The following is a 20,470-nucleotide window of genomic DNA, read 5'->3' as shown; positions in this document are numbered from 1 at the left end:
ACAGAGAGATTTAGGGCAGGGGGTGGTGGTGGGGACATGCCCAGGGCCACATGTCAAATTAAGTAGCACATTCAGACCTGTGGCTCTAAAAGGTTACCTCCCAAATGTCGTTGGTTTGAATCATTTACCTCTCCCCTCCCTCCCTCTGTTCACATCTACCTTCCAGATATCCTAGATTTGGAATGGCTATCTCAATGTAAGGATCGATTCTGGGAAAGGTATGGAAGGCTTGAGTCTCTGAAAGAGAAAGCCTCCCTCAGACCTTCATCTGTAGCTATGGAAAGTTACAGAACACTAGGCAAATGAACCCAGCAAGGGAATCTTTGGAGTTTCACCTGCTGTTGTTTCTGAGGGTTTTTATTCAGCTTTGGCCTGAAAGCCGATATTCACAGAGTAAGCTCCAGACAACATAATTCCCATCTCATTTTCCTATCATGAGGCTCCAGCTATGCCTGGGGATATATTAGGTATATAGTTCAAACTATCTTGGATTAAATGAAAGGAAGAAGGCTATCTGCTCGGGGCAAAATCCCCATGGGATGTAGCTGTTTTTCTAGCCATAGGAGAAATAAAGTCACCACCAATCTTTTCTATGGCATATACAATTTACAAAGTGCTTTGCACCTATTTTATTAAATAATAAATTTAATATTGCTAAGATCAATTACTACTATGGTCTTCCCTTTGCACAAGAAGACATTTGCTCAGAGAGGTTAAGTAATTGGAAGAGCTGGCTTTGAACCCAAGGACTAGGATTGCCTGCATCATGCTCCCCCAGGGAACACCCTGGGCAGTCTGGTTACCCTGTGCCCATTCACAGGAAGCCTTACCTGTAATTCTTCCCAGCTGGCCATTGTACATCTTTCCAACAAACCCAGCTACGTGGGCTCCTAGACTTACTCCAATCATGTAAATGTCATCCAGAGAAGCTCCTTCTGCCTGCAATTTCAAGAGGTCCATCGTTATAAATTGTGAGGGGCCAAGGAGGTGACAACATCTGGAGAAATTTCCTAACTCTTGACTTTGGAGAAACATTTCTAGGCACCTTATATCCATTATCTTATTGAAATGTCACAACACCACGACAAACTAAATGCTATTCCTTTGATTATACAGATGAGGAGACTGAGCCCAGGGTTGAAGTCATCTGCCCAAGGTCAGGCAGGGAGGGCGCAGGGCAGAATTCAAACCCGTCTGTCCAACTCCACACTTATGCCTTCACCTTTATGCCGTGGTGTCTCCATTCATGTTTCTGCTAGAAGCCAAGCTGAGACATCCTTAAAACCTTCCCAACTGAGAAGGGCAACCAAACATTTAATGAACTCCTTTCTGTCGATGCTGGCTCAGTTAATGAAGTCACCATGGAGAGGGAAGGAAGGAAAGAAAGGGGCGGGGCACACTGACCATAGTCCTGGGCCAGCCATTCATGAGTCATTTTAATATTCACTTTCCTGAAGTCTGTGGCTTAAGTAGGAAGTTGATGTAAAATTTATGTCACCCCTGGCCACAGTGGCCACCAGGTGTGACTCTCTGAAGTAGTCCTGGTGTCAAGTCACTTCTTTTTTTTCATATAAAGGACAGTTCATGAGATAGATTAAATTAAATTAAATTTAAGATTTATTTCATCTTTGTAAGTCTTCTGAAAACATAAATCATACACACAAATCGTTCATCAACCATGTGTATCAGTTTTGGTTTTGGATAATCTGGTCACTAAACTTTTGGCATTTCTAAGAAAAGGAAGAGCTATAGAAGTTGAGGAAACTCTAGGCATTGAAGCCAGGAAACCCCTAGACAGAACCTCTCATACCCATTAGACACCTTTATGTGAGTTAGAAAAAGCTGCCCCTTGCTCAGGACACTTTGCTGTCACTCACTAGAAAATTATCATAATAGACATATAAATCTACAATGTCTACAATGACAATGGTGCTGTCTTAGATGGGTGCCCTGTGCAGTGCACAACCTGTACAACCATACGCATGGGCGTTGCCTCGGGCCCTTCCCTTCACCTTCCCTGGGGCTTATTCAGATTTGCAAAACATTGCAAAAATAGTCCTTCTGGTCACTGTAGTTATCTCTTGGCTTTAAATATCCAGATATTGAGCCAGTTTCAACTTGACCCTGAATCATCTAAGAGAATTCTCGCTTACCAGCATTTGGTCGATAAATTCCTTCAAGACTATTGCTACTTTTCTGGTCTTTCCAGAGGCATGGTTGTATATTACAGTTGTAGCTCCTTGATTCCAATCAACAACAACCACGTTCATGTCATCTACAGAGAGCAAACCCTCTACTAAGTCCTCCATCCAAACTGGAGGAGAGCCTGTCGGTCTGAATCCATGGACAGTGAAGATGGTTTTCTTGGTCACGTTCAAGTTCCCCAAAACTGTGGAGTTGATGGCTTGTGCACAGGTCGGGTTTCTCCTTGTGTAGAGCATCAACTTCACATTTAGTCCCGTTCCAACCACTGCACTGTGAAAGCTCAGTTTGGTAAATGAAGGACATGTTTCATCTGTGTCTGAAAATAAAAATTATATGGCATTGTGACGGTTCTTTCCTTAGTTGGGCATAAAGCAAAAGTGCTGTCCTACACCCTTTGGAGTCCTTTCTATGTGCCTCACGGCACCTAGCAAGAGGCTGGATCTAGTTGAATGAAGTTGCAAAGTCAGACCTGATTCGGAGTACATAAGTAGTAACTTCTTTTTCACTGATAAAACCATTTTTCCAAACCCTACCCTCTTTCAAGGTCTAACCCAAAAGTCACCTCAACGAAGCCTTCTCCGACTCTCCCAGCCATAATTACTGTCTGTCCTTCAACCCAGAACTCCCCAAACCCCTCTATGTGCCACATTGACCGCACAATGAAGACATTTTCAGGGATGTATTATGGGTATTTCTGTACATATGTGTCTATCCCACTAGACCAGTCTCCTTGAAATGGTGTCTTGTAATCTTGTATATCCCTCACAGTGCCCAGCACGTGGTAGAGGACTCAATAACAGAATCTGTGGAGTCCAAGCATCTCTTTCCTTGTCTATAGCACCCACCTGGGACGGTGGTAGAGAACATGATGTGCCTTGCCCTGCACCTTTCAGAAGCATCTGAAACTGTTAACCATGGTGGCCTTTCTTGGGCTCTCTCTCTCCTTCTTTGCTCAAGCACCACCTTTAAGCATATGTCCTGCTGACCAGGCTCTAAGAATGGAAAGGCTGGGGATGTAATGGGAACAGTTTAAGATGAGCTGAAAGTAAGAGAATGTTTTATGGCAGAAAGTAAGAGAGTGCTTAAAAACATGTTATAGGGACACAGGAACCAGCTTGAAGAGGCTTCTGCTGGCCAGATCTGGGATAACTTGAGGACAAAACAATTAAGGAGAGTAATAAATGATAGGCCTTTGAAAACCAGGAATCCATGATTCCATAACAAATAAATACATAAATAAACAAAGAAACAATACCTACATGGAGAAGAGAGGAGGACTCTTACAATATAATGCTGAACGCAAACTGATAAATGTGGAATGCATGCTGGAGTTGAAATTCATCATTTTGCAACCATCATAACAAAGATTGGTTAGGCAAGAATCATCAATGGATGCTAAACTGAGGTTGGGGTGGGGATGTAGATCTTGAGGAGAAGCATGATATTTGTACGGTTTTACAGTGTCTCCCACAGGGACTTCCCTGGTGGTCCAGTGGGTAAGACTCCGTGCTCCCAATGCAGGGGGCCCAGGTTCAGTCCCTTGTTGGGGAACTAGATCCCACGTGCATACCACAACTAGGAAGTCCACACGCCACAACTAAAGATCCCACATGCTGCAACTAAGACCCAGCACGACCAAAATAAATAAATATTAAAAAAAAAATAAAGTGTCTCCTACAGATTGCTCATTAGAGATTAGTGAAGAAACATTAACTGTAAGATTGAGAAAGTGAACAATACCTTGACAAGGTTATCAAACTTGACATCACCAATGAGGAGCAGATGGATATCATGTGCCTATAGCTGTAATGCACTGGGAAGGACACAGCTTCACCTGTGAAGTGTTCTAGTAGGGAATGCATAGCTGGAATCTAACCATGAGGAAAAATCAGACAAACATAAAATGAGGAATATTCTATTTTTTTAAAAAAGAACCTGTATTCTTAAAAAAAAGTCAATGTCATAAATGACAAAGAAAGACTGGAAACGTTCTACATTAAAGGAGACTAAGGCTTCCTTGGTGGTGCAGTGGTTAAGAATCCGCCTGCCACTGCAAGGGACAGGGGTTCGAGCCCTGGTCCAGGAAGATCCCACATGCCACAGAGCAGCTAAGCCCGCGAGCCACAACTACTGAACCTCCACTCTAGAGCCCGCGGGCTGCAACCACGGAAGCCCGCACGCCTAGAGCCCGTGCTCCGCAACAAGAGAAGCCACCGCAGTGAGAAGCCCGTGCACCACAACAAAGAATAGCTTCCGCTCACCACAACTAGAGAAAGTCTGCATGCAGCAACGAAGACCCAATGCAGCTAAAAATAAATGAAAAAAAAAAAAGTAAACCTCTGATCGACATTGGTATCCAGACACAATAATATGATGATCGAGAGGACTATTTTTTAAATTATAATAATAATTATTATTTATTATTATTACTATTATTGTGACCCTAACCATGACCATTCTTCAGGAGAGGGAACAGACTGGGAAGACAGTTGACTTGCAACTGGCCCAAAAAAAGACAAGTGTGCCTTGGGAAACATCTGTTCTGACTTCTTCCAATAAGAATTTAGGAACCATTTGCCCTGGGCCCCTATTCTCAGTGAATCTGCACTTGCACACCCAGGAATTGCTCCTCCCTTATTCTGAGCCTCAGAGTGGCCTTCATCCTGGGGGCTGTACCTTTCCTTCACAACCTGGGTCCATTCATGGATACTTTTACGTGAAACTTCTTGCAAAGGCTCTGGTACTTAGGAGTGAGTGAACTTCCAAAATAGAATGAGCAAAAGAAGCTCAAATAGAAGGTTAGAAATTAAGGAGGCTTTGAAATGCCTCACCCTAGAAAAGATGTGGCTAAAAATTGAGCCCCAAAGTCATATATTCCTCCTTTTACTCTGTACTATCCAGTAGATTGTGCAGTAAAGTATGCTCACAATGTAAATACTGTCTTTTTTTTCCCAGCTTTATTGATATAATTGACAAATAAATTGTGTAAGTTTAAGGGGTACAATGTGATGATTTAATATATATATTAAGAAATGATTACAACAATAAGGTTAGTTAACACATTCACCTCACGTAGTTAACTTGTGTGTGTGCATGTGTGTGTCTATGTGTGTGAGAGGAGAACATTTAAGATCTACTGCCTTAGCAAATTTCAAATATACAATACAGTATTGTTCACTATAGTCACCATGCTGTGCATTAGATGCCCAGGACTTATTCAGCTATGTAAATATTTTCTCCATCTGTTGGCCCCTTTCATTTTTCTCTTCCTGTAGATCACTTGCCCCAGGTGAACACGGACTGAAACTTATCTGGTGCTTGTAGAGCAAGTCGCAGAGTAAATAATTGACTGTTCATTTAGTCATTTTATTGGACAGGAAGAGTCACAGGGTAGGGCTGAGCCTCTAGGTCTTAGCCATCAGTAAAACTGGGTTTTGTTCCTGGTTGTGTGACTGACTCACCAGGTGGCCTGGGGAAATTATGTCATCTTTCACTTGCTACCTACCTGCCCAAGAAACTTATGCGGCGGAGATTAATTGTGAATGAAGTCATACTGGAAAAGATAGAGATCCCTTTCCAAAGAAGGGGACTGCTTAATTACTAGGGTTTGTTCATTTTGAGCCAATTGAGCGATATTATGTCAATGTGTCATAAACCGTGTGTCTGAGTACTTGGAAGGCTCAGAGATGCATCCTGAAGTTTGGGGCCAGAGCTATTTTTCAGCAGAAACTGCCAACTTTAATGACTATGGAATGGTTCAACCAATCTTTTTGGCTTGCTGAGTCCTTACTAGAAGCCTTTAAAACTGACAGTTTCAGAAAAGCAAGAAGGGCAGAACAAATGGATTTTTATTTTTCATTTGATAGAACCACTGTGACTTCAAGTATTTTTAAATGTCTTAGTTATTTTTACAACAGCATTGTGCTCTGGAAAAGGCCATTGCTTTTGCTATGCGGATTCCCCTGTCTCTCTTTTCTTTGGTTTATTCCGTTTATATTTTCTTTCTCATACTGGGATGTTTATAGCCCGTTTTAATTTTTTCTGGCATTGACCTTTATAACTTTAGATGAAACACTTAAATCTCTATTTCATGGGATGTCAAGGTGTAGCCTGTAGGTCAGAAATAGACTACATGCAGAACTGCTCCAGACTTAGCAATATTTATTCAGATTTATTTATCCTCCAACGTGAACTCCTGGCAAGGAGATTTGAGCACCTGGAAACTGTATTTCAGACTGTTGTAGGGCATATTTTTAACTTCTGCCATGTGTCCTGCTGCTGACCTTTGTCAGAACAGTTATCTTTCCTTATTCTGCTCTAGTCCTTGCTTTAGTAACTCGAGACAGCATCTCATGACCCTCTGTTATAAATGATGAGGGCATTAGCACACTCAATACTTCTCCCCTCTACCTCCTGATTTTTATTAGTTATAAAATTACTTTTAGTTCATCTGGTGATTCCTTTTTCAGTTTAAAAATAAAATTTAAGCCTCTATTTCCTAGTGTATCAATCACAGAGAGCTTCTATTCTATTTACTGTATCTATTCTAGCTCCTCATTCCCTACCAAGAAAGATAAGAAAGTCACTGCACTTGTATTGCCTCCTGTATTGTATATCCTCCTTGACCTCTTCTCCAGAACACACACATACACACACACTCACACAAACACTGTCAAAATACAGTCAATCCTCTTTATTCGTGAATTTCATACTTGTGAATTCACCTATGCGTTGAAATTTATTTGTAACACCCCAAAACAAGAATTTGTCACCCCTGCTCGGCATCCCGGTAGTTGGGGTGTGCCTCGTCCAAGGGACACCCACTCCACTCCCCAGGAAGGAGGGCTGCCCCCTCTCTCCTTTTCCCTTAAGTGGTTTCTCTCCCTCCTCTTCCTCTCTGGTGGCAGGTACACCCTGCCACTTGGGGAGAGGTCAGCAGGGGACCTCTGGTTTGCATTAGGAGGAGAAAACGATTTGACCTCCACTTTTCTCAAATCCAGCTATGCCAACAATAAAGCTGATACTTTTAGCCCTGGGTCAAGTTCTCAATTGGTTGAAACCCAGACGGAAGAGGAGTGTGATTGCCACTCAGACCTCAGCAGCAGACTGGGAGCCCTGGAGGGCCAAACCTTTCTTAGTTTTAATAAATAAAAAAATTACATAATATTTAATACATTAAAAGAAGAATGCAGAATATCTGTGATAAAGCACAGCAATAAACACTCTACCTAAGAACTAAAATAAAACCCAAATGTATTTGTAACCCCCTAAATCAATACTTGAGGGGCTTTTCCAGTTATTCACGGCTAGGTGCTGAGTGGCAAAAAATCTGAGTTGCCCCACACATCACTCTCAGCTGAGGTCAAACACGGCGACACTCTGCCTTCTTGTTTCAGCTCTCATAGCAAATGTCCTTTACCTGGCCTCTTACTGCCATGTTTTTTGCTTCTTGTGCCTTTTCTTGGTGATTTCACTGTTTAAAATCCCCCAGACATAGTCCTCAAGTGCTGGCTGGCATTTCTAAACTCATGAAGGCTGTGATGTACCTTACAGAGAAAATGTGAGTATGAGATAAGCTTTGTTCAGGTATGAGTTATAGTGCTGGCCATGAGTTCAATGTTAGCAAATCAACACTATATATTGGGACTTTCCTGGTAGTCCAGTGGGTAGGACTCCACACTCCCATTGCAGGGGGCCCTGGTTTGACCCCTGGTCGGGGAACGAGATCCCGCATGCATGCCGCAACTAAGAGTTTGCATGCCACAGCTAAGGGCCCACATGCTGCAGCGAAGATCCCGTGAGCCGCAACTAAGACGCGGAACAGCCAAAATAAATGAATTAAGTAGATAAATAAATAAATATTTAAAAAACAATATATATTAAATAAGGTGTCTTTCAACAGAAACACACATAAAATAAGATTATGTATTGATCAGTCAACTAAAATGTCATAAGCAGAGGCTCACAGGAACCTAACCCTATATTCCCTCTAAGAGCAGTGGTTCAGTAACTGCTACTTCAGTGCTTCTAGTGCCTTTACAGAACATGAACTACTGTGAATAAAGATGAAGTGTATATAAAAATTATCTTCTGGGACCATATTTCCCTGGCTATGTAGTTTTAGTTCTATAATATACGAGACTATTGCTCACAGTGAGTCCTTTTCCTAGCCTTCTCCATTCACCCCTGGGTGACTGGCTCTTGCTGTCTTTTCAAGACGGGCTAGTGGATGGTCCTTCACCCATCCCCAACTCTGCTCATGGGATGAGAAACTTGGGTGGGGGACAGAACCAGCCTCAGGAATGAGCTGCTCTTTGCTTAACCCTCAGAGGCTCTGGGGCTGGTAGAAACTCTTGGTTTCTTCAATAGGACAATTTTATCATTTTGCTTTGTTCGATTGTTTGGAGACATTCCTGGATGCAGTTTGGTTAAAGTTGACTCTTTTTTTTCAATTAAAAAAAAAAGTGGCTAGTGGGTAATATAGTTCCTAAGTTTATTCATATCTGTAAATGAATTCCTTGGCCTAAATGATGCCCTGGCTTTAAATAATACGCTTTTCTACTTCCTTCTTGTGTTGAATTCCACTCCAGAGAACTTTTCCCCTTAAATGTTACTTGTCTTTTTCCTACCACAAACTTGAAGCATTCTTTCCTTTTCTGAAATAACTTCCCCAACTAGCACAGAAGCTCCAGGATGACTGATCTATTTGTCCGTTTATCCATTCTTACGTTCCCAGTGCCAAGAAGAGCACCTGGCTTGGAATTGGCTTCAATAAATGTTTCCTGAATAAATGAATATCAACCTGTTAACACATTATTCAGCCATTCAGAATGAGCCATATAAATGCTATAAGGAGTGTATGATGTAATGTTTATAAAATAAATGAAGTATGAAATGGCACATGCATTATGATTGAAACTATATAAAAATATATCTGCAGGTAACAGGCCTGGAAAATCATATGCAAACAACAATGGGTCATACACTCCACTTCCAATGTTCTTTGTTTAAAATTGCCTCAGGTTATTAACGCTTTTCCTCTCAGAATTAATAACATTTTAAAAAGAAAACATTACACATCTTATTTTGGACCATGTTACAAATTAGTTTAAGCTCCTCTGAGGGCAGGCACTGTATTGTTTTTAGTTTAGTATTGCGTCCCCAGCACCAAGCTCAGGAACTTGTCTTGTCTTTGGGCCTGAAATTCTCAGGCAATTTGGAGAACATGCAAGGACTAGATATATGTGAATAGCAAATTTGTTAAATTGATTCACCCTCATAAATATAGTTCTTTACATTTTACTTTATGTTGGTATTACTAAAATGATTAACTACTATGTATGCCTTCAGAAAGCAAACCTCTTGTTGGTTATTTTGCTGTTTTGTTACAAAGTCAAGTTTGCTTAGAGGTAGTATTAACAGCCCAATCAAGAACCGCAGAACGTGTTAAACTGGTTTCTAAACCTTAACCTCTTCTACTAGAGTCTATTTGAAACAGGAGAAACTCTGCCTTTCTTCTTCAGACTACTTTGAAATTCAATCCCTCTGAAATGCTGTTTCCTGTTGACAACTGGAAAATTACAATTGGATGGGTGATGTCTGCCATCCAGTGATGAATTCAGACCCCTATGTAGGGCAGGCCTGATTATCATTTACTGTCTTCCCTCTGTTAAATTAAAAGAAACATATTCAAGTAGGATGTCAGGGAAATCTGGCTATAGCATCTTCAGATATAACGTATTTGAGCCTGAGATATTTTCTTATAATCCAGTGCATGACTGCCCATGGGCCAAATCCAGCCATGCTCATTAGCATACTGCCTATAGCTGTTTTCCTGCTATAAGGCAAAGATGAGTAGTTTAACAGTGACCACTGGCCCACAAAGCTGAAAATATTTACTATATGGCTCTCTACAGAAGTTTGCCAACCCTGGTCTAATGTCTTAAACAAAAACACAACACAATTTTGGAAAGAGCTTGGGTTTTGGAGACAAACCTAGGTTTGTGGTTCAATTCCATTGCCTACTAGCTATGTGACCTCTGGTAATTAATTACCCAACCTCTCTAGGTCTCAGTTTTGCATGTATAAAATGATCATAATAGTGCCAATCTGTCAGGCGGTGCTTTGCAGAGCCATATTGAGCCCAAGGCAAAAGAAAAACCACACCATATAAATATACATATTTATATAAATATATATTTATCAAAATATCCTCCCATATTTTGAAATAAGTGAAAAATAGACCTTCATTATTTAATCTGTTCATACACCATCGTCAACCCTTATAAACCGCCTAGCAACGAAGTGAGTTGTCATGGACTCAGGAATTCCAGCCAAGTAGAGATGATTTTTCCTGTTGTACAATAACACAGACTTGTAAAACAATCAATATCTTATTAAAATTTTTGACATTTTGTTCATCATATATTCACAATGATTTTTGATCTTTTAAAAATATTGCATTAAAATATCATCTATGCATTATAATCTGCATTATTAATGATATGCAGATTATTGTTTGCATTAGACATTAAATGGTAGTAAAATGTTATTTATATATATATTAAAATATCACAAAAATAAAATATTTTTATTGCATTAAAAAGTCATAAATATGACTGATCTTGATGACGATTTTGGTGTCCCTTCCACCCTTAAATTTTGCACCTCGTGAGTGCCTCACTCGCCTCACTGTAATCCCAGCCCTGCCATCAGGACTGACGTGAGAATGAGAGAAAATGCCTATGAAGTATCTAAAGCATTACATGATACATAATAGATGCCAAAAAACTAGTAATTGATGATGATGTTGATGATAAGTTTGGTTAATAGTATTGATCTTTTAGGGTTGTTATGAAGACTAAATAAAATAAGTAAATCACAGTGTGGGATATGATATAAAATAAGTGCTCAATAAATTCCTTCCTTCCATCATTTTTTTTTTTTGGCTGTGTTGGGTCTTGGTTGCTGCGCGCGGGCTTTCTCTATTTGCAGAGAGCAGTGGGTTACTCTTTGCTGCGGTGCACGGGCTTCTCATCGTGGTGGCTTCTCTTGTTGCGAAGCATGGGCTCTAGGCGCATGGGCTTCAGTAGTTGTGGCTCATGGGCTCTAGAGCGCAGGCTCAATAGTTGTGGCACACGGGCTTAATTGCTCTGCCGCCTGTGGGATCTTCCCGGACCAGGGCCCGAACCCATGTTCCCTGCATTGGCAGGCGGATTCTTAACCACTGTGCCACCAGGGAAGTCCCCCTTGCATCATTTTAGTTTCCTTAATCCAACCAAGGATTTGGAAAAGGGAAGCTTTATTAGCCAGTATACAGGTGACAGTGCTTCTCCCTGGCCAAAGAACTGTGTTTGTTTCTGGCTGTGTCATTAACAAGGTAAACAAACAACCTATTTGGGTCATCAGTTTTCTCATATTAAAATGAGGTGTTGATTCCTCATTCCTTAGCCATTTAGCTAACTCTAGCATTCCTTTTAGAAATGAAATTCTAAGATCTGCAAACTAACTTATTTGAAGGGATGCCTCTTGCATCTACTTAAGAAAACAAATTTCCAGGACTTTCTTACAGACAAAAGATAACCCTAATCTAAAAAAATTAATATATCAAGAAATTTCCTTTTTCTTAAATTTTAATTAAAAGACCTGAAAATAACCATACTTTACTCTTGTAATTAGAATGTTGGTTAGATAGGTGTTTTCTCACCTTTATATCAAGCAGGGTGTTTTTGCTATTAAATACCTGTTAGTTAACAAACATAGTTCCACATGCTACGATAAGGATGAGTCTTGAAAACAATACAATAAATGAAAGATGCCAGTCACAAAAGACCACATATTATATGACTCTATTCATATGAAATGTCCAGAATAGGGAAATCTATAGAGACAGAAAGTAGATTAGTGGTTGCTTAGGGCTGGGGTATGGGAGGAGATGGAGAGATGGGGTACAATAGTTAAAGGGTACTGGGTTCCTTTTTGGAGTCATGAAAGTGTTCTAAAATTGACTGGTGACAGTTGCACATATATGTGAGTATATAAAAAAACACTTTAAGTGGGTGAATTGTATGGTATGTGTTTTATATCTCAATAAAACTGTTTCTTAAAAATGGCTCCTGTAATTTCATGGAAAGAGTGAAAAAAAAAAAAGACGAAAAGTCTTTTGGAAGTGACTGGGCAGAAGTTTCCCTTTTTCTGTCGCAATCAAATCAGGCTCCCAGTTTTCCAATTTGTTTTCTTTCCCCTTGGAAACTGAGGTTGATAGACCTTCATTTTCTACCACTGAAGGCTAAATAAGGCACCCCTGCCCCTCCGCCACCCACTCTGGTCAGTCCGTTGGCTGTGAGGGAGGGATTGTAGCTGTTCCTGTGCAAAACAAATCACTCTTATTCTCAGACTTAGGGATTAATACAGCTGTTATTCTGTTTTACCTTTACCACATAAAATTGGGTTGGTTAGACAAAATGCCCTCTTGGTTGGAAAGATTATCCCTAGCTTTTATCCACCAGCTATGTTTCTTTAGGCTACAGCCAAGAAAACAGGGAGACAGTTGTTTCCCTAGATTGACTTATTTTATATGAGTCCCAGTTGGATAGAAAAGTGTGATGCCCTCAGACTGATCACTGACAACCTTGCTTCCTTTCTGATGAAACTTCCAAGGGATCCTTTGACTCTGTATTCGCAAGACACACTGCCCTGCAGCTAAATGAAGCTGCCCATGCTATCTCAGAGTCATGCTCAGTTCTGGCTTTTTAGCTTCTACCTGCCTTTGGAGGAACTGATTTCAGCTCCCACAACTCTGATTGGGGGAAAACTCCTGCAGAAAGAGGAAACTCCTCATTCATATCCAAAGAGGTGTCTGTGAAGAGAGAAGATGGAATTGTAGATAGAAATAAGCCACCAATGAAGCAATTGTGAGTGGGCGAAAAGAGAGATGGTTTTGAGATTCTATGAGAGTCAATGAGCAAAACCTCTCAATATGGCCGAGTCAGTTTATTAAACATGAAAGTATCAGTTTCTCTCAGACCCATGGTTGGTGAAGTTTAGTCTACTAATCTCCAACCCCCAGTGACAGCGGTGAAATTCCACCTAATTTCACCTTGCTGCCTCATATCCAGTCAGGAAGTACAACAAGCAGGGCCCTGACTCACACTTCTTTCATGTCAAGTTTTGGGCTCTGAGGTGGGCTCAAGCTCTCATTCTCCCCACCTCCAAACATGACGCAAATGTGTATGAATAACTTCTTTAGAGCAGAGGTCCACAGACAGGTATATTGACTCCATGCAGCCTGAAAATATTTACTGAGATTCAGACCTAGATTAAGGGATACACTGTTGAGTATTTTGCCTGCCGGTGGTGGATGCCGGTCAGTGCCCAGGACACACAGCTCACCACACGTTAACTGATGGAGTTAGGAGCTTTCCAGAAACCCACGTCTGAGCACACTCTTAGGCTTGCCTGAAAACACTGTTCTGCAGGAACTTCCCAAAGTCTCAGAAATAAACACCTCTTTAGCCCAGAAACTTTGACTTGGAGAGATTAGAAAATGAGCTGGACTCCTACTTTGAAGAGAGAAGGAGAAGGGGGAGGTGACATGTCCCTACAATGAAATTCTATTGATTTTTTTTTCATCTGAAAAGTTTATTTTTTTTTATGCAGAGAACCACACTGAATTTGGCACTAAAAATCCATCCTGAGCCAGATTGTGACGGGTTCACAGTTGGCCAGAGCCAAAACTGCTGGAATATCTTTGTTTCTCTTTTACCCAAGGCAGAGACAGGCAAGAAGCGTACAGGCCAAATACCCTCTTGGTTGGAAGGACATCTTTGCTTTTAACCACCAGCTTGGATTTCTTTAGGATATAACCCAGAAAACAAATGAGATGCCTGATTTCCTCACTCTCATCTCTTAATCATGTGCATAAATACGCACATTCACACCCCACCCCCTCACTCACCTTTGTCTCCTCTGTGTTGGAGAAGGATGAGTCACACACACACACACAGAGTCATAAATCAATCTGAAGAGAGCTTCCAATATCCGAGGAAACAATTCTCTCTCTAGTTTTGGCACTGAGCTATTTTCTCTAGGAAAATATCTACCTAGTTTTACACAAGTTGCCACAGGACAAAATATCGATGGCAGAGTAACTTTTAAAAATTCTTACGACAGAGACTACTCTGGTGATGCAGTGGTTAAGAATTCGCCTGCCAATGCAGGGGACACCGGTTCAAGCCTCAGAGCAACTAAGCCCGTGCACCACAACTATTGAGCCTGCGCTCTAGAGCCCACAAGCCACAGCTACTGAGCCTGCGCACGCCTAGAGCCCGTGCTCCTCAACAAGAGAAGCCACCGCAATGAGAAGCCCACACACTGCAACAAAGAATAGCCCCCGCTTGCTGCAACTAGAGAAAGCCCGCACGCAACAAGGAAGACCCAACGCAGCCCTAAATAAATAAATTTTAAATAAATAAGTAAAATACTTATGACAAGCAGCCTTAATTTAGAAGAATACTTATCAGCCTGTGTTCCTTGAACCACCTACAAACTGAAAAACCTTGCGAGTTTGTTTGAAATGCAGATTCCAGGACCTCACCCCAGACCCAGAGTTTGGATCTCTGGAGATAGAGTCTCTGCATTTTTTACCAAATTCCCCAAATGATTCCAGTGCACACTAGAGTTTGCTAGCCATTGCTTTGTACGCTAGTAAGAGTACGGCAAACATTCCTATCATGATTTCACAAAGGTTAGAACAACAAAATAAAAATCTCTGAAAGTAAGTGACCTGTATTCTTGGGATTTCAGAGTCACATCTTAATCACTCGCTAATTTTTGGACTGCAAGCCAAGGAAGGGAAAAACAAAAAGTCAATGTATTTGTGATCAATACTTTCTGCATATTATTCAACACCCTCCCCCAAGAAAGTTCTCAGTTCACGGTTTTGCAGATACTGAGAAGTACGGATTTAGCTTACAGCTATAATTATGTTTTTTATATTTTTTCTTTCTAGCTATGGAAGTTTATTGTGATGTATATCTATCTGCTTAGATTCTATCATGCAGCAGTGGGTCTTATGGAATGACTTAAAACAAGACTTTACTGATGAGATAACATTAAGTAAAAAGGCAGGTCAATGGTTACCAGGGGAAAGGTTGGGGAGGGATAAATTAGGAATTTGAGATTAACTGATACACACTACTATATATAAAATAGATAAACAAAGACCTATTGTATAGCACAGGGAACTATATTCAGTATCTTGTAATAACCTACAATGGAAAAGAATCTGAAAAAGAATATATATATATATATACATATATATATATATATATGAACTGAATCACTTTGCTGTACACCTGAATCATTGTAAATCAACTATACTTCAAATTTTAAAATTAATTTAAAAATACATTTTTTTAAAAAGGTGGGTCACAAAAAATTAATTTCCAGCTTTTTAAACTGAGATATGTAATGGGAGGCTGGAAGAAAGTACTCACAAATTACCATCAGGTTTTTGTGTTAAGGTTAGTTCCCACTCCCCTTAAGCTATCCCTAAATTTATTTTATTTTTTAAAATTTTAGGGACTTCCCTGGCAGTCCAGTAGTTAAGACTCCGTGCTTCCACTGCAGGGGACAAGGGTTCTATCCCTGGTCCCCTCAGGGGCCGGGGATCCCCCATGCCTCGCGAACCAAAAAAAATTATTTTTTAAGTGATAATACACACAAACTTTAAAACGTTGAATTCTCAATTTAAAATATCATCACTAGTTTAATTTTAACTTACTATTAAATCAACTTCAAAAGCACAAATTAAGAAAAAGTTATTTATAAGCCTGAAATCCTAATACAACTATATTAATTTTCCATTTTCCTTCTAAACTTTATTTACAGGCATACACACATGATTTTTGCATAGTTGTAATCTTAGTTTATCTACAAAATTGAGTTCTGCTTTTTTGACTTTGCATTATGTTATAAACATGTTTGCACATTTCTGCATAGCTTCAGTATTATTTTAATGGCTACATATTTTTAAAAGTTGTTACACTGTACTTTATCCATTCCTGTATGTAGGAACATTTCTGCTGTATCTAGTTTTAACTTATTATAAATAACAGAGTTAGAATCATTCTTTGTATATAGGTTCTTTGTTTTTCTTTTACAAGATATTTCTTTAGAACAAATTCCCAGCAATGGTTTTACTAGTTTCAAAGGGCATGAACATTTTTATGGGTCCTAATATATAACATACTTCCCTTCAGAAAAACTGTACCAGTCTTCATTACAATAAACTATGTGAAAAAGTACTGGATTCCTAAAAAGCTGAGAAGTGTTGAGCTTTTCTTTAAAAAAAAAAAAAAGCATTTCACTTTATTTTTATTACCTTGCTGTGTACATTACTGTTTTAATTTTTATTTCTCCATTATGATTAACAATTTTAAGTAATCAATATGCCAGGCACCATTCCAAGAGGTTTACACATATAAAATCATGTTTTTTTAAATAAAAATAATTTAAGTAAACACGATGCATGAAAGCTGTAAAAACCTGTCCTCTCTGTATTAGATATTATAGTAAAATAAAATTTAAAATTCTCAGAAAATAAATGATCTTATTTCATAGAAGTGGAAAGGCACAGAAAAATGAACTATGAAAGAAAAAATACTAGATTTTTCGGCATATTTAAGTTTTGTACATCAGAAGAACAAGCTAATTCAAAGGAATAATCGTTTCTTTTACTACTGAGGAAAAATAAAGTTTTTTCAGAATTCAAAACTTCACTTAATCCATATCTTCTTTCCTGAAAAATCACTGTGTGAAACTTAAAAAGTCCAGTGAAGGAACTGGGATGATAAAATGACAGTTATACTAAATATTTTTTAAATAATTAAGAAAACCATTCAATATATGACCAACCTGATCTCACCAAGCACATCAAACTGATGAGGAAGTATAATCTCAGCATATGGAAACTGGAGACAGTGTGTGTCGCATTCACAAGAAGAATGATTTCCTTCCCAGTCTTAGACTTTCCCCTCAGAGAGAGCTCAGATAACTAACCCAGAGGTGTGGTGACAACAGGAAGCTCCCAAGAGACTGCAGGCAGGTCCCAACCCTTTCAGGATATGTGACTCCTCCCCTTTTCAATAAAAGGTCAGGTACATTTCTGCTTACACAATTTTATGCACATCTTGATATTATGTATGTGCAGAATGATGAGTTCAAAATAGTTTCATTCTTTGTGGGCGTTTGGCTTGGTGTGTTGAAATCAAGTGTGATTTGAGACATTTTCCCCTCTTGTTTTTGTGAATGAAACAAATCCAGTTAGTCTTCTGTTGACCTGTGTATACAAAACTACTTTTTGTGTTTATTTACACACTTATTTCTCAGAGGGCAGTCTTCAGATTTTATTAAGAACATTTTAAGTCTAATCAAGTACCTATATTTGTAAAAATATGCTTTAGATTAAAGGCAACTTTTTTTTTTTTTTTTTTTTGCGGTACGCGGGCCTCTCACTGCTGTGGCCTCTCGCGCTGCGGAGCACAGGCTCCGGACGTGCAGACCCAGCGGCCATGGCTCACGGGCCCAGCCGCTCCACGGCATGTGGGATTCTCCTGGACCGGGGCACGAACCCGCATTCCCTGCATCGGCAGGCAGACTCTTAACCACTGTGCCACCAGGGAAGCCCTAAAGGCAACTTTTTTTTTTTTTTTTTTAAAAGGCAACTTTTAAAATGGTATTATATATCTTTATTTTTATTTTTTCCCATCTCTCTCTTAGTTCTTCTTCCTCCTCCCCCTCCCCTTTCTTCCCCTCCCCCTTCTCCCCTCCCCTCCCCCTCCCCCCCCCCCCCCCCCCCCTCCCCCCCCCCTCCCCTCCCCTCCCCTGCCCCTCCCCCTCCCCTCCCTTCTTCCTCCTCCCCTTCTTCTTCTCCTTCTTCTCCTTCTTCTTCAAGGAAAAATAGATGAAAAAGCTTTAAATAGAGAACTAGGCCTGAATCCATCCACCTCAAATTTGGAAGTAACTGAATTTGTGCTCCATAGCTACAAGGTAATTTAATTCTCTCTCTGGTAGAAGTACTTGCAACACTTACTCAGGCTTGTGATGGTGGTCCGAAGAACTGAAAAATAGATGAATAAACACAGAAACAACTTAAGAATACATTTTCATAGGCAAAACATAGGCAAAAAGCATAGGCAAAGCATAGGCAAAATTCACTAGTCATTTAGCATTGTTTATGAAGTGACAGCATCTCTCATATAAGTTTATCAGTTTTCTCATATAAGTTTGAGAAATTATATGAGAAATTATACTCATATAATTCTCTGCGCCTGCACCCCATTCCTTGTAGGAAGTGGATTCTAGCAATGCTCTCCAAGTAATCAGTACATCAGTATCACTGGGGGAACTTTTAAAAGTATTGTATATGGATTTCTGTGTCACACCTCAGACCTAATGAATGCCAAGACTCCCTACCAGTGGTCCACTGACCTGTGTTCAAATCCCATGTCTTCTACTCACTAGTTGAGTGGCCTTAACCAAAACATTTAAGTTCTCTAACTCTTCGTTTTCTCCACTGTAGAATGAAGATGATAAAACTACACATCTCACCACGTTGTTATATGGATTAAATGAGATATTGTAAGTCAAGTTCTTGGCACTGTGCCTACTACCAAGGGTAAGTGCACTCACCACTTGGTAACTATTGTTATTACCTAACTGGTCACACAGTCACCTTTCCCTCCCCTCAGAAGGCCACACAGTTCTAAGAAGGATTAGGTGGACAAGCTTTGTGGGAATGTAGGAAGGAAGAGGACCTTTTAGCAGTGATGTTTCAGGTGAATAATTTTAGCCACCGCTTGTCTGTTTTGGTATTTTGTCTCCTGCTTGGAGAAATAAATTAAGGATACATAAATAAGAAAACCAAATAGGTGGCCTGTTAGTTTTTCTTTTTCTCAATTTGCAGTAAGCTTTACTAATTTGAAAACAGCTGCCCTCTGGAACAAATGGAGAATTGTTTCACATTCTGTTAGGAACGTGTTATGGAATGCATTGCCCCTGTTGGCTCAGTGTACTTGCCTGATAAAATTTGTTGAATTCCTATCAGTTTTAGTACCATGCCAAATGTTTATCTAGACAGAGTCAATGTACATTTTTCTGGAAACTAGCCAATTATAGGAATAAGAATCATTTCCGTTGGGAGGCCTCTTTGTGTTACTATTAATGATTGTCCTGCTGGGGGCACAGAAAGTCCCCTAACTTCCTAGCTGTGTGCTCTCTTCTACTTCCAGCATTCAGGACAGCACAAGAATCAGTGGGAGAACTCATCCCCTCTTTTTTGGGTAGTGAAAAATATCAAATATAAAAAAACATAAAACATTCTAAAGGATTGGGGGAGGAGTGAGGAAGGGCTGAACAGAAAATGGGTGATAAAGGGTTAGCACAAGGAGTCTTTGAGAGGTGGATTACTTCCTTCTCTTGATTGTAGTGGTGATTACAGGAATCTACACATGTGATAAAGTTGCTTAGAACCCCTCCCCCCCAATACACACACACAAATGAGTGCATATAAAAGCGGTAAAATCTAAGTAAGGTCTATGAATTGTATCAAAGTCGATTTTCTGGCTTTGATAGTGCAATTTCTGATAGTTTTTTGATAGTTTGATTTTCTGGTTTTGTAACTTCTTATATAAGATGTTACAATTGTGGGAAACTGGGTGAGTGTACAAGGGACATGCCTGTACTATTTTTCAACTTCCTATGAACCGATAATTATTTCCAAATAAAAGGTTTTAAAAATTCCAAATGATCTGCCAACTCCTAACCATTTGAATGATAACATTTATTCAAAGGTATTCTAAGGAAAACCATTTCTTCATTTCTCATCAGCTAGATAAGAATGAATAATGGTCAGTTTTCTCAGTACTATGACCCTGATAAATGACAACTCAGGAACATTAGAATTTTCCTCATTTCCAGTTTAGTATTATGTACTGGCTTTTTTTTTTTAACCTAGAAATCACTTGCTACAGAGAGCACTGTAGAAAGAGGCAGGTAAGCTTCCAAACAGAGGGACAGGAAAAACAGGTATGGAAGTGTAATGGAACAGAGGGGAGGTGGTTTTATAACTCTCCTTGACTTCAACAGTCAGAAAAGTTGAACTGTGTCCCCTCCCGCCCTGGTGTAGGGCTCCAAGCTGGTATATGACTCACTATAATGGCCTTTTGTCTTTTCATCTGCATCAGTGGCCCTGCAGTTTCTCACT

At 39.8% G+C, this 20,470-nt stretch overlaps 1 protein-coding gene across 1 annotated transcript in view; it reads right to left on the bottom strand.

Annotated features, from left to right (window-relative positions):
- LIPH (lipase H) overlaps positions 1 to 3,072 on the bottom strand; it is a 31,542-nt gene extending 28,470 nt beyond the window's left edge. Inside the window, exons 1-3 of the mRNA XM_027121915.1 lie at positions 3,051 to 3,072; positions 2,154 to 2,521; positions 831 to 939 (exon numbers count right to left, since the gene is read on the bottom strand). Of these exons, the coding sequence (XP_026977716.1) occupies positions 831 to 939; positions 2,154 to 2,521; positions 3,051 to 3,072 (499 nt within the window). The remainder of the gene's footprint in view (positions 1 to 830; positions 940 to 2,153; positions 2,522 to 3,050) is intronic.
- Between the last annotated feature and the right edge of the window lie 17,398 nt (positions 3,073 to 20,470).

The sequence above is a fragment of the Aethalodelphis obliquidens genome, unplaced genomic scaffold (assembly GCF_003676395.1).
Source record: "Aethalodelphis obliquidens isolate GAN/ISIS:26980383/991018 unplaced genomic scaffold, ASM367639v1 scaffold1, whole genome shotgun sequence".
NCBI classification, from domain to species: domain Eukaryota; kingdom Metazoa; phylum Chordata; class Mammalia; order Artiodactyla; family Delphinidae; genus Aethalodelphis; species Aethalodelphis obliquidens.
Note: the sequence above shows the minus strand (reverse complement) of the source record. Positions and strands in the feature narration are given on the sequence as shown.